This window comes from Salmo trutta, chromosome 27 (genome assembly GCF_901001165.1).
Source record: "Salmo trutta chromosome 27, fSalTru1.1, whole genome shotgun sequence".
Classification (NCBI taxonomy): Eukaryota; Metazoa; Chordata; class Actinopteri; order Salmoniformes; family Salmonidae; genus Salmo; species Salmo trutta.
In genome coordinates, this window is record NC_042983.1 from 24,128,733 (window position 1) to 24,142,397 (window position 13,665).

Here is a 13,665-nt window from a genome sequence, read left to right on the forward strand (position 1 = left end):
ATCCTCACTCAAATCAACTTAGTCACAGCTCTTAACTGCCAAGTCATCTCTCTGCAGGGCGAGGCTGGGTCTTACCACTTCGTCTCCCATGTCTCCGTTGATCCTGAGGGACGCTGCGTGGTGATGGCTCTCCAGACGACTCCACAGCTCCTGCACCTGCTTCTTCAGCGTCTCCACCTCCATCTGGTGGCCGGCCTCGATCTGCCTTAACCGCTGCTGGATGGCGTCCGTGTGGAGCGTCAGCCCGTCATCGTCCAGGTGACTGCGGGCCGGCTGCTCAGGGCTGGGTGTGGCGGCGGGGCGCCCCAGTAGGGCATGGAGGCAGCGGTGCTGGGAGCAGCTGCCCCGGCGGTGGTAGGTCAGGGAGCTGCAGGAGGCCAGGGACACCTGGTGGCTCAGTGGGGCCCGCTCCCCATTCACCTTGGCCCAGTGAGGGCCACTGCAGGGCTCCCCCTCCAAGCTCTCGCCATTACACAGTCCCTCCCTGCTGGGATCAGCACTCAAAGACTGGAAGGCACTGACGGAGGGCCGCTTGTGTCCTCCATTTGAAGTCCTGGGTGCCCCCTGCTCTGGCTCTGCCTCCCCGTTCACTTTCCTGTGGCAGGGGGGTTGACTACTGCCTTCAGAGCAGGGCTGGGGGCCTGCACAGATGGGTGCCTGCACTGGGGCCTCTGGCCTGGTGCAGGCCTCTTCAGTCAGAGTCTCTGTTGAGCTCTCCATGAGGGAGGCCCTCTTATCAGCCTGCACCAGGACCTCTGAGAGGTGTCTGCTGGAGTTAAGCTCTGGTGGAAGGTGATTCTCAGCAACCACTGGTGTCCTCTCTCCAAAGCCATTGGTCATAGTTCTAAGGGCAGCGTGGGATGGGCTGGGGGTGCTGGTGCTAGGGTTGTGGTCTGGCTCCTCCTGGGCAGTAAGGTTTTCCAGAACCTGCTTCACCAGCACTTCTTCCAGCTTCTCTACCGCCTCCTGCTCCTCTGGAACGTCAGTGGGACTGCATGGAGAGACACTAGACTCCTCCTCAGGCTCATCTGTGCCCTTCTCTGGGTGATGCCCATTAGTGATAGTAGCCTCCGTCTGATTCTCAGCCCCATTGATGTTAGCTTGTTTATCAGCCTTACCATCACTGATGCTGGCCTCTTCCTCCGTCTCTCTTCCATTAACGTTAGCATCAATCAGAGTTTGAGCCACGGCAATAGGAGGAGCAGCAGCGTTAGCTTCTCTCTGAGTATCGGCACCAACCTCCTCCTTTGTTGCTTCCTGGAGAATGTTCTCCATCTGTCCCTCTGCCACAGCCAGCTCAATGGAGAGCTCAAGTTCTTCTCCTGCTGCCAACAACCCCTTGGAGGCTCCGTCTCTCAGCTCAGTCTGCCCTCCTTCAGGGCTGTCTTCCGGCTCAGAGTCGGCCGTGCCTGCCTGAGGCCCTGCTGCTCCAGGCTGGCCGTTAGCACGCCCTTCCTGAGCTCCCCCTCCGTCGGGCCCCACAGCGATGTTGAGCTCCAGAGAGCGCCGGTGGTCCTGCCACTTCTCATTCAGGTTTGGGTCACTGGAGCGCCGGTTGGGGGCAAGCGAGCTCCCCAGCTCACATGCGCTGGGCAAGTTATCGAAGGAACGGGTCTTCGGACGTCTTTCGAGGGAGGAAAGAGATTAATTGAGTTGATTAGCACATGGAAAAAACAGCCTTTTATATATAAACAATGGCTCCGTATCATTGAGGCCGTGTATATAATCAGGTAATCATATTATAGTGTTCAGGATTAAGACATGCATGTCCACAAATGGAAAATACGGATCAAAGCATAGCTCAAGTGATTGAGAAGACCATGTAAAATTTGTGTTGTAATCAAATGTTATCCCCATAACCTATTGATCAAGGAAAAACAAAAAACAGACAGTTAATCAGAAAAAAAGATGGAACGGATTCAGCACTGTTTTTGAAACACGTCCTCAACACTTATCGTCAATAACAAATGGCTACAAAAATACTTTGCGGTATGTTGTTGTAAACAGCCTCAAACAACTTATTTTTATATTTTCAAGACACTGACAAAGTCATGAGAGATTAAATAAGCAGAGGATAAAACTATTTGCATCTCCCAGACCAATCATTGTGTGAGTGAAAAGCAGTTAGGCAGCTGAGCTGGTTATAGAGCAGGTTACAGAGCGAGGTCCCTCTGGCTGTGGTGCCCTCAACCTGGGTCTATCTTACATCAGAGAGGGAGCAGAGTGGCAGGCTCACCTGCCCAGGGGAGTGTCCTCAGGGTTGGCGCCTGGCACAGGATAGGGTGCACACGACTCGTCAGAGGGCGTGGTGGGGGAGGAGCTGGGAAGGTAGACTGCCGTCCACAGCATCAGGTTACGTACATGACACACTGGGTGGAGCACCTACAACAATAGACCCAACTTTAGATATAGGAATATGCAGGGGGTTGAACATTAAAATGTATGTATGTGACGGACAAAGTATTCACACTTGAGCAAGCAAGGCAAGACAGTACAATGTCAACAAAGTGGCCACAAAAACAGTTTAAAATAGATAAAGACATTGTTTGTGTCATAAATTAAAGTTTAGGTCTAGGACCATGAACATTTTAAGTAAACAAAAATAATAAATTATAGCACTCTGGGGCTTCCCCTAAAAGTCCCCCCCCCCATTGTATCTAAGGCATGGAGGAATGTTCCAATATAAAGGGGTGAGCAAACAGAGAGCAGACATACAGTCTCGGAGTGGGAGGAGTAAAGCATGTTCCTCAAGGCGCGGTTGGCTGGTCGCAGCAGTGACCATACGGAGCAGGTCCTCTCCCGAACCTGACGGTCCTCCCTCTCCTTCCCACTGTTGCACAGGAAGGTGCCAAACAGACACGAGTAGGAATGCTGCACCATCTTCACCTGCACAGACACACGGGACCAGAAACACACAAACATGTCAGAGCCTGCTCAAATCTCAGGTATGATAATGATAGCGAGTAAAAAATGCCATGCATCTCAGAGCCTAAAATATTACAAAACTCTCCAGGGTAATTACATATCAGTCTCACAGCTGGATAAAAACAGTAAGTCAAACCAACAAAATTTGACTGTAATTCATACTAATCCAAATATAAACATTTGAGTTGCATAATTCCTGACTAAGTGAGTTTGATTCCATCCTATTCAGGTCTATGGTCATCCTCCTCACCAGGAAGGCCTCATTGAACTCAAAGGAGCATGGGAACTGCCTTTGGAGCTGGTGAACACAGTCCAGCCACTGCAGGAAGACCGGGCAGCGCTCGTTCAGGTCCTCGGAGTTCTCCCCATGGCCACAGCGGTCAGCAAACTTATGGCCAAAGTCCAGCCACTCAGTCTCCACCAGCACCTGGAAACCCTGTAGAGAAATCATATCAACAGCAAGAGATACATTTCAGTCAAAATGGATGTTATACTTTAAGAGGGGCACATATGCATTTATTCCAGCCATCTAAAATGTGCATCTGTTTATGTCTAATTGTTAATAAACCTAAAGATGTTCCAATACAACAATCAACGGGGCCCAATGATCGTCCCAGCCAGCCTACCTCAATGGTGCGGTAGTACGGGTCCAACAAGAGCTTGGACAGGGCAGCGATCTGGGGTGTGCGGTCCCATCCGTCAGAGCAGTGCACCAGAACAGGTCTGTGGTCGCGGTCCACAGCGTTCACCACCAGCAGGGCAGCCTTCAGCAGCAGAGAGAGGTGCTGCAGCCACTTGGTGCTCTCCAGAGCAGACAGCCAGCTACAGAGGGAGAGCCGGTTAAGTTCTCCTGAATGCACAGCCTCACTGTAGTGTACACAAACTACTCCCATACACTCAGTCACACCACGCACTGACTTATAAACACAACAGCTCATCTTAGATAAAGACAAACCAAAGACCTCTAAATGTGACAAGCAAGAGGCTCTTAAATATGTATCTTTAATATATCTGTTTCATTGAATTTTACCATAGTTATGAAAAGGGCTTACTATTATTGAGTCTGAGTACTTTCAACAATGTGCTCTTGGTTCAAGGGAGACATTTTGATTCGATTACAAATGGCAGAGTGGAATGTGAGAGTTCAGATGGAAAGAGATCCTTTAGTTGGGGCTGGGCCGGGTTCCTAAACCAGAACCAGATGTGTGGGCAAGGCTAAAACCCAGCTGGAGTTACTACAGTTACTAAGCCATCATGGCAACAAACTGGAGTGGACTAGGTGGTCTCTGCTTGTGTAATTCATCTTGGATTGTGAGCCTAGTCGGAATGGACCTCCACTGCAGTGCTAGAGGCACAACTCACTTGGCCGGGTCTGGCATCTGGGTGCAGAGGAAGCGCAGGGACTGGAAACTCTTGCGGATGGAGTGAATGTTGGCCATGCCCATGAACACCACCTCACAGTTGGGATAGTACTCTGTATGGAGGAGATGGTGAGAGTCAGTTTGTGACAAATTAACATATCATTAATACCAAAACAACCACTCTAGGGCAGAAAAACAACAGTACAGATTGCGAGTTAGGACAGTTTTTCTGTTGACAATAACCTGCTTCTATGCAAACCCATTGACCTCAGTCTCCTGGATCCACTGGCCCAGAGATGAGCCATCTTACCTGGGCATTCACAGCCCCCTCCCTTGGCTCTGTTGGCCACAGCGGCTGCATAGGACCTGGCATCCAGGATCAGCAGCTTTTGTGGCTGGATGGCCAGTGTCTCTACCTCTGAGCTGTTCGTCAGGGACGATTCTGAAACATGAAGAGACAACCTGAATTAAATCTCTGCATAGGTGATGACAGTATTATCAAATAAAAGCGGTAATAAATGTCTGAGAGGAGCCAGCACAAGTCCTGACAGGCCCACATTGCATAACCATGTGTCTGCAGCAAAGCCACACAAACCGATAGGAAGGTGCTGCTTCAGCACTCTGTGTGTATGGTACGGGTGTGAGAATGTGTGCATGTTTGTGTGTTTTGGACTGACCGAAGTCAGTGTCCACGAGGTCATTGGTGCCGATGATTCCATTGGTTCCATTGATGTAGGATCCGTTTGCCAGGTGTTTGCGGGTGCTGTAGTCCACAGCACAGGCCCTGGCGATGGACTGGACCAGGTGCTCGTCGTCTGCATTCCTCCAGCCCCACCAACTGACCTCCGGCTGGCCGCAGCGGGCGATCACAGCCCCAGTGCTCTGGTGCCTGGAGGACAGGGGAGGAGAGGCATGGGACAGTCAGGAGAACAGACTGCACTGTGTGGGAAAACAACATGGAGCAACGCTGATCCATTTAGCATCTGGAGTCAATAACAAGGTATCCTGTGAAAGGATTGGGTCCAAAAAACATACATATGCAAAGATGGAACCCTCCCTACTCATGAAACACACCTCAGGGTGAAAGGAGTTGTCCTTGCTTTGCATTGTATTCACAGATAACAGGGTTGGGTTCTCTCTCACTGACTAACAACGCTACACACAGACAGAAAGCCCCACCTGAACACAACGGCCGGGAACCTCTTCCAGGAGCGGAAGGCTGCCACGTTCTCCAGCTCCTTGTCTGTGATCCAGGCTGGCACCAGGAGCTGCTGCGGATAGCTGGAGCACAGCCTGGCAATGCCAGGGGAGAGAGGGGGCAGGAGTTAGAACAGAAGGAGAGGGGGGCACAGGCTGAGTGATGCCTCTAAAAAGTCCCTATCCCTGGACACCTAATCGTGGACAAGGTACTTATCTACAGGAGGCTCATCACCAGTGGAGAACAACAGTACAACCAGCCTCTGTATCAGACACACAGAGCAGTGTGTGCAGCAGGGTGACAGCAGACGGCTATCATGGCACTACCCTGGGAGGCCTGGTAATCAGATCAGCCCTGTAGGATGCAGGCTGTCAGGGGCTGTTGGCTGCTCATACCTGAACTTGCTGTTGATGTCAGATATCCTCCAGGCGTTTTGAGTGTCAAAGCCCATCCTCTCCACCTCATTCTTGAACCAGGAGGTCACATGCTCTCCTAACAGAGCACACAGGGACACATGAGGAGAGATGAGATTAGCCAAAATGAAGGGAAGGATTTAGGTCTGTCACCACTGAGTAGAGGTTGTCTGAGGACACCGGTGTCCTGGTCTACATACCTGGCCTGCACAGCTCCCCGTGCTGCTCCTTCTCCCCAGCGTACACGTCCACACACCAGGCATGGAAGGGGAAGGAGAAGAGGTCCTCCAGGCAAGACGGAGGGCGGACCGCAGCGTTCAGCCGCTTCAGCCACTCCTGACACTGCTCTAAGGTGGAGAACTGACACCTGGGAGACAAGCAGCACAGTCATACATACTAGCTATAGGCCTAAACCAAGACATGAACATCAGCAAAAATGTTGCACGCAAATATGCATGTGTATATTGTTTCAGTTGGTCCTCCTACCTGACGACCTTACAGTCCTTGCAGGTGACATGGAGCTGGAACATGTCACGACACTCCACAGTCTCTATGAGCTGCAGAGGGACCTGGTGAGAGAATAAACAGAGACACAGGAACACAACAGTCACACTCTGGTATACCACAATCTCCAAACCAGCAGGCTGACTTTATCTTGCACAAATAAGCTAGTTTCAGGCTCTAGGCCTACATGTGCTCTACAGTCACACAAGGGGACATCCTAAAGTAAAAGAGCAGAAGTCACAAGCACATGCAGTAAATGCTTGTGCAATATCACCACCAACAAAATGTCTACATTTCAAAACAAGTTAGTAGGCTAGTTAAATGTTTCACGTTTAAGTGTGATAATGCCGATCATGCCAAAAGTGCTAAAGGCTACACTGCTGTTACCATGAGAATCTGAGCACATATTACTCCTTCACAGCTGCAAACTAGCTGCATTACATGTCAAATAGCATTTCCCAGGCAAAGGTTGCCATTTTCACATCTCCTTTAACACTGCCTTCTGATTTGATGTGCTTCCCTCGTGTACTGATCCAGTATGTAACACTGCTGGATCATTGTGCAGTAAATGTTCATCTGCAGCCCTATTTACTGTCTGTTAAACCCTCATCTCATATTTACTGTCTGTTAAACCCTCATCTCATATTTACTGTCTGTTAAACCCTCATCTCATATTTACTGTCTGTTAAACCCTCATCTCATATTTACTGTCTGTTAAACCCTCATCTCATATTTACTGTCTGTTAAACCCTCATCTCATATTTACTGTCTGTTAAACCCTCATCTCATATTTACTGTCTATTAAACCCTCATCTCATATTTACTGTCTGTTAAACCCTCATCTCATATTTACTGTCTGTTAAACCCTCATCTCATATTTACTGTCTGTTAAACCCTCATCTCATATTTACTGTCTATTAAACCGTCATCTGATCGAGGCAAATACCACCAAAACTACAGTATTACACTGAAGAGATCCAGCATGTAGCTTCATGGGCAACTCAACCAAATTCACATAAAAATGTAAGTTATAGATCTAGCCTGATAATTGGTAGATCTGTTCTAAGCTTCCTTGATCACACCTAGAGCGTCCTTGTGCAAAATGGTACGCAGCATCATCTGGATATGTGGGCAACAAAAGTTCAACATTCACCTTCTGCTACCATTTCTGTCAAGCAGCGTACAATTTGATGCATACGTTCGACTTATCCAATGTAGTCACCACATAGAACGCACTGCAACTGCCTCTGCAACGCAATGCTGCAAGACAAACACAGCGTTCCATTGGAAATGTATGTAGTTCTGGTGTACCAAAACACAATGATGCTGTAGGTGTGATCGAGGAGTGAGTTTAGCTTTTGTGTCTTTTTACTTTCGGTTTTGTACAACAGCTTCAAACAGCTGAAAATAATATATTTTGGATTATTGAAAAAATAAAATGTCACAGTGGTTTAGATCATACGATCATTCTCAACACCTCTCAAACTCAACTCTGGACCTCAAAACCAGTCCCACTGCTTTTCCCCCCCCCCAGGGACTGATTTAGACCTGAAACACCAGGTGGGTGCAATTAATTATCAGGTAGATCAGAAAACCAGCAGGATCCGGACCTCGTAAGAGTTAAATATCCTTACTTTACACTATACATTGCTTGTTTGGTCACAAACTGAAATTAGGCAAACATTATAGAATTTTAGCAACCAGGTAATGGCAGAGCAAAGTTTCACCCAAAAGCACATTTTCTGCTCTGCAGTGACTCAGAGGGGAGTGCAGCGAATGCTGGTTTTACAATTCCAACACGGTCCAATGCCATGCAGAATGGACAGGCGGTCAGTGTTCAACAGGTTCTCACACACACACACACACACACACAGTTGCCATGTCATCATCCACCCCAGCCCAGTCTGTGAGCAGGGCAACACGCTGTGCATGCAGGGGCTGCTGGGTACTTACTGACACCTCACAACAACTGTCACTCTGTTGTTCAAAAGAAAACAGGAGAGACAATAAAAACAAGGGAAACAGAGTTAAAACTGTGTCTGTACTGCTGCTGTTGCCTGGCCACACATTCCTTATGCTCTGTTAGAATTCCTGCTCTCTAATCTACATCCGACCACACAATGAATTCCTCGGATGCTTGTTAACGGCCTGCCTCTCCATTCTCTGTTTACGTGAGTGGTGAACCACAGCCATGTGATGCAAACACTTTACCATCCAATCCAAATGTGTGAAGAGAACACACCCAGTTTAATTAAACATAGTGAGATTCAGCTCCAATATAACCAGACTGACGGCAGAAATGGGAAGATAAAATTAACAAAAAAAAAATGAAAATGAAAATCACAGGTGAGCTAGCCAGTAAGAACTGGAACATTTTAACACAGGTGATTGAGCAAAAACGTCCCTGTATATGTAAAAACATGCCAATCCAAAAGGAGCAGAACTTGCACAACTAACTGTACAGCAATGCCGTTTATCACTACGGTACTATACTACTACAGTGAGAGGAAGTGAAGCAGTGTCAATTGTTTGTAAATGGGGGGAATTTTTTGTACTAAGAACAGTGTAATAATGAGATGTCAATTCCTAAGAATAACCACACATTGGTAACAAAGACGGTCTTTATATAACACGACAAAATGGGGAGATGGCGGAAGTGTTGTGCATCCCTGATGGGATCTTTGCAACCATGGCAACGGCAAGTGGAAAGAGAAAAGCAAAACAACTGAGAATGCCCTCTCCAGACTGACTGCCTTGTTACCACAACAGTAGTGGCACACTGTCACTGGACCCAGCACACAGTCTCCATTCATAAAAAGTCAAGGTGCACAGAGACTGGAGACAATAGGGTTTCACTTTACTGACCAGCTGTAGAGTTTCTTCAGACACTTAGGCACTGTCTGTGAAATTAAAGTGTGTGTTAGAGCTGGGTGATAAACTGTGTGCTATCAAGTCCCAAGCCTTCACTTAGTTAGTTGGCAGTACTTACATTTACGATGGACTCTTTGAACTTGATGTGGAGGCGGTAGCTGGACATGGCGATGATTGCATCCTCCGCTCTCCCCACATACTTTGTGAACTCCCCATGCAGCTCGGGAAAGGGCACCTGGCACCACAGGAGGAAAGTTATCAAAGGGCACAGAACCTTATCAGTTGAAAAGGTGCCATATAAATACACACCTACATACATACCTGTAAATTACCATTACAAACACATGTAGAAGAATGACTTTGCAATAACTATACAGGCATGACTTGGCATTGTGCTAACCAGCTCCGACAATTAGTGTTCTCACCTGCAGGCTCTCCTCCTCCAGGACTGGGGGCTTCTTGGGGAAGATCTGACTGGCCTGGATACATTCCATGCTCTGCGGCCCCTCCTCCTCCTGCCAATCAGAAAATATGTTGTTGATTATGTGGAATGTCCAGTGTCGTGTAAAATAACTCAATAGTCCACTACTATCCCCATTCACTGGTTACAACCAGCATCGACTGTAGCCATTCTCCAACCACTCCCACATTTAACCTAATCTGTTTCCATACCTCTAACAGTAACTTAATTGAATAGGCTTTCACAAACAGCCAATGATGAAGCCAAATGTAATCAGAGGAGTGTTGATGCTGAAACCAACTATAAATAGGTGTGTGGTCTTAAATCATCCCTGTGCAATCTCTCAATCCTCCACACACAAGGCCAAAGTCTCCTGCGAAGAGTACCTCACCCTTGGCTGACAGCCTGGCATGGTACTAAAGCTTGTATGCGTAACCCAGTTCAGAGCCAGAAACAGATACCGGCTACAGAGCACACGTCGCCAAGTACAAAATATCATAAAGTAATCCTTTTACAACCAAGTGTCTTAAATACATTACAGGTCTAAATGTAATTTGGGTGGCTAGATCCAATTATGGTCCCCTTTGATTTCTACTGGTATCCGTCTGGCCACACGTGAGGAGCTCTTTGATGTTGCATACCTACTTCCCAATTTAATGAGCATATTTCAGAAACCCACAGAGGACATTTCTTTGATGGTAATGTGAGGCATGAACACGTAACCAGTTAAATAGTTTTTATTCGGGGACTAAATTGTATAATTTTTTTTTTAAACTGCCTTCTGAAACAGGGAGGGCTATAGCAGAAGGCTGTGCTCTTTGCTTTGCCCCGGTCTGTTTCAGCAGCACCCTGGGGCCCATGGGCGGTAAGGCTAGGACACAATAAGAGTTCAGTCTAGTGAGAACATAATGGCAATACTGGCAGGGACAAAGAGAGATTATAGGGTGGTCTGGTCCATAGACATAGCAGATAAAAGACATGGCAGGGGCAGCAGGCTCAGTGCGACCATCCCACCAACTATACACTGTCTGGGAGCCAAGCTGACAGTGTCCTGTTCATCCACATGGCTGGGGTAACACTCTGCAGGGGCCAGTCAGGGGGCAGGCACAGGAACGCACAATACACACGGGCAGACACACACACACACCAGGTATTTACGGTCTGAAAGACACCCGCCCATCAGGCAAACCAGGAGTATTTTTTTGATTGATATCAGGTATTTTATATCGCCTTCCCAATGGGGCAACCTCCACAAGCAGGCTCAAGTTGCATGACTGCTCAGGTCCCCCCCCCCCCCCCCCCGAGTTATAGGGCTACCCTTAATGTCAATCCCCGCACACACACACACACACTCTTTCAGAGCAAGGTTTATGATTGACCAAGATGTAACTCATCACATGCAGTGGTAATACTACTCCATATCACCATAAGACTAAGGCTTCCAGTCAAAATCAAACACTCCCTGCTGAGGCAGCAGACTGGGTGGAACTTTGACCCTGTGTCCGACGCAACCATCTAGCTACCAGTAAACACAGCGGATTTAAAAAAGGCTGAAAATCAATGGAGAGTTTCCGATTCTGCAGACAGCACACACACAGATAGCTCTTCTTCACTGGTAGATAGAAGACGGTCATGATGAAGGATGCACTTTACCATGGCCCTTGTGAAGGAGTGTGGGTCACTGGACAAGGAACACAGGCCTTCCTCACTGGACCCCAAATCTAAGTCTGTAGAGAGTGGAACAAGAGGAAAGATCTCATTTGATTGCTCCATAAAACTAGACTACAGTAGTCTATCATATTGCAGAGGATCCCTAAACAATCTCTCATTAACAGTGATCACATGGATGAGAGTAACACCCTGCAGTACCTAGATTTGGAGTGCAGAGCACAAACAGTCATTCTGTCACGTGTAGAAAAATGAAATACTGCCCTTACACAGACCAAGACGTTCTTTTCAATAGGTTGTTATCACTTCAAAATGATAGGAGGCTAAACAAAATGAGTAGTGAGTACTGTGATGTGCACCGGTTTTGCTACGTACCAAAAGAGAACAAGCAACAGATGAGGTGCTATCCTGATGATCCTGTTTTGCAAATTCCAGTTAGAGTGAAGACATTGAATTCTGTAGGAAAAAAAGAGAACATGAAACTAGTTATTATAAGGAATGCACAAATAGTTAATTTGCAAACATCTCAAACAGCTTACTTTTCCCTGGAACATTCAATCTACAATAGACCTTTTCATTCCCTGGTAAATATAGCTGTGCTGGTGGTTACAGTAGGCTGGCTGCAAGAGGTGAGAGACACCACTTAAAACACATTTATGGAGAAAAAAAAAGCAATTTACATCCAGTTGGGCCACAGTATACTATGCTCATCAATAGTGATTGGGGGGGGGGGGGGGGGTGTAACTAAGATACAGCTACAGTGCTGAAATTGAGCTCAGGTGCATCCGGTTTCCATTGATCATCCTTGAGATGTTTCTACAACTTGGAGTCCACTGGTGGTAAATTCAATTGATTGAACATGATTTGGAAAGGCACACGCCTGTGTATATAAAAAGGTTCCACAGTTGACAGTGCATGTCAGAGCAAAAACCAAGCTATGAGCTCAAAGGAATTGTCCGCAGAACTCCGAGACAGGATTGTGTCAAGGCACAGATCGGGAAGGGTACCAAAACATTTCTGCCGCATTGAAGGTCCCCAAGAACACAGTGGCCTCCATCATTCTTAAATGGAAGAAGTTTGGAACCACCAAGACTCTTCCTAGAGCTGGCCGTCCGGCCAAACTGAGCAGTCGGGGGAGATGGCCTTGGTCAGGGAGGTGACCAATAACCAGATGGTGACTGACAGAGCTCCTCTGTGGAGATGGGAGAACCTTCCAGAAGGACAACCATCGCTGCAGCACTTCAATCAGGCAGAAGCCACTCCTCAGTAAAAGGCACATGGACAGCCCGCTTGGAGTTTGCCAAAAGGCACCTAAAGGACTCTCAAACCACGAGAAACAAGATTCACTGGTCTGATGAAACCAATATTAACTTTTTAGCCTGAATGCCAAGCGTCACGTGGAGGGAACCTGGCACCATCCCTACGGTGAAGCATGCTGGTGGCAGCATCATGCTTTGGGGATGTTTTTCAGCAGCAGGGACTGTGAGACTAGTCAGGATTGAGGGAAAGATGAACGGAGCATTGTACAGAGAGATCCTTGGTGAAAACCTGCTCCAGAACACTCAGGACCTCAGACTGGGGCGCAGGTTCACCTTCCAACAGGACAACGACCCCAAGTACACATCAAAGACAATGCAGGAGTAGCTTCGGAACAAGTCTCTGAATGTCTTTGAGTGGCCCAGCCAAAGCCTGGACTTGAACCCGATCAAACATCTCTGAAGAGACCTGAAAATAGCTGTGCAGCGATGCTCCCCATCCAATCTGACAGAGTTTGAGAGGATCTGCAGAGAAGAATGGGAGAAACTCCCCAAATACAGATGTGCCAAGCTTGTATCATACCCACGAAGACTCGAGTGTGTAATCACTGCCAAATGTCCTTCAACAAAGTACTGAGTAAAGGGTCTGAATACTTATGTAAATGTGCTTTCAGTTTTTTTTGTTTTTTTTATCAATTTGCAATTTCCAAAAGCCTGTTTTTGTTTTGTCATTATGGTGTATTGTGTGTAGATTATGAGGGGAAAAAACTATTTAAATCAATTTAAGGCTGTAACGTAACAAAATGTGAAGGGGTCAATACTTTCCGAATGCACTGTACATATCGCAATATTATTTTTGGAAGATATTTCACTCCAAGTATTGATTTGTAAAATGACAATTCTACTTTTTTTTTAACTGTAGGTAGCATTAGCTAGCGCTAGTCTGCAGTACCTCCGCCAAAACGCCGGTATTTTTTATCCTATAGCTTGTTCTCAGTCTTCTTTTTAG

At 47.2% G+C, this 13,665-nt stretch overlaps 1 protein-coding gene across 5 annotated transcripts in view; it reads right to left on the reverse strand.

Annotated features, from left to right (window-relative positions):
- The window catches only part of LOC115164660 (myotubularin-related protein 3), a 30,447-nt gene that overhangs the window by 6,248 nt on the left and 10,534 nt on the right, over nt 1-13,665 (reverse strand). For 3 of the 5 annotated variants that reach the window (XM_029717372.1, XM_029717373.1, XM_029717370.1), the window contains exons 2-18: nt 11,776-11,856; nt 11,386-11,459; nt 9,698-9,787; nt 9,391-9,507; nt 8,355-8,378; nt 6,384-6,466; nt 6,098-6,264; nt 5,880-5,976; nt 5,466-5,579; nt 4,964-5,175; nt 4,597-4,728; nt 4,288-4,399; nt 3,552-3,747; nt 3,176-3,361; nt 2,716-2,886; nt 2,237-2,382; nt 76-1,624 (exon numbers count right to left, since the gene is read on the reverse strand). In XM_029717372.1, coding sequence (XP_029573232.1) covers nt 76-1,624; nt 2,237-2,382; nt 2,716-2,886; nt 3,176-3,361; nt 3,552-3,747; nt 4,288-4,399; nt 4,597-4,728; nt 4,964-5,175; nt 5,466-5,579; nt 5,880-5,976; nt 6,098-6,264; nt 6,384-6,466; nt 8,355-8,378; nt 9,391-9,507; nt 9,698-9,787; nt 11,386-11,388 — 3,399 coding nt within the window. In that variant the 5' untranslated portion in view covers nt 11,389-11,459; nt 11,776-11,856. The remainder of the gene's footprint in view (nt 1-75; nt 1,625-2,236; nt 2,383-2,715; nt 2,887-3,175; nt 3,362-3,551; nt 3,748-4,287; nt 4,400-4,596; nt 4,729-4,963; nt 5,176-5,465; nt 5,580-5,879; nt 5,977-6,097; nt 6,265-6,383; nt 6,467-8,354; nt 8,379-9,390; nt 9,508-9,697; nt 9,788-11,385; nt 11,460-11,775; nt 11,857-13,665) is intronic. The other 2 variants (XM_029717375.1, XM_029717371.1) reach the window with 1 other exon arrangement.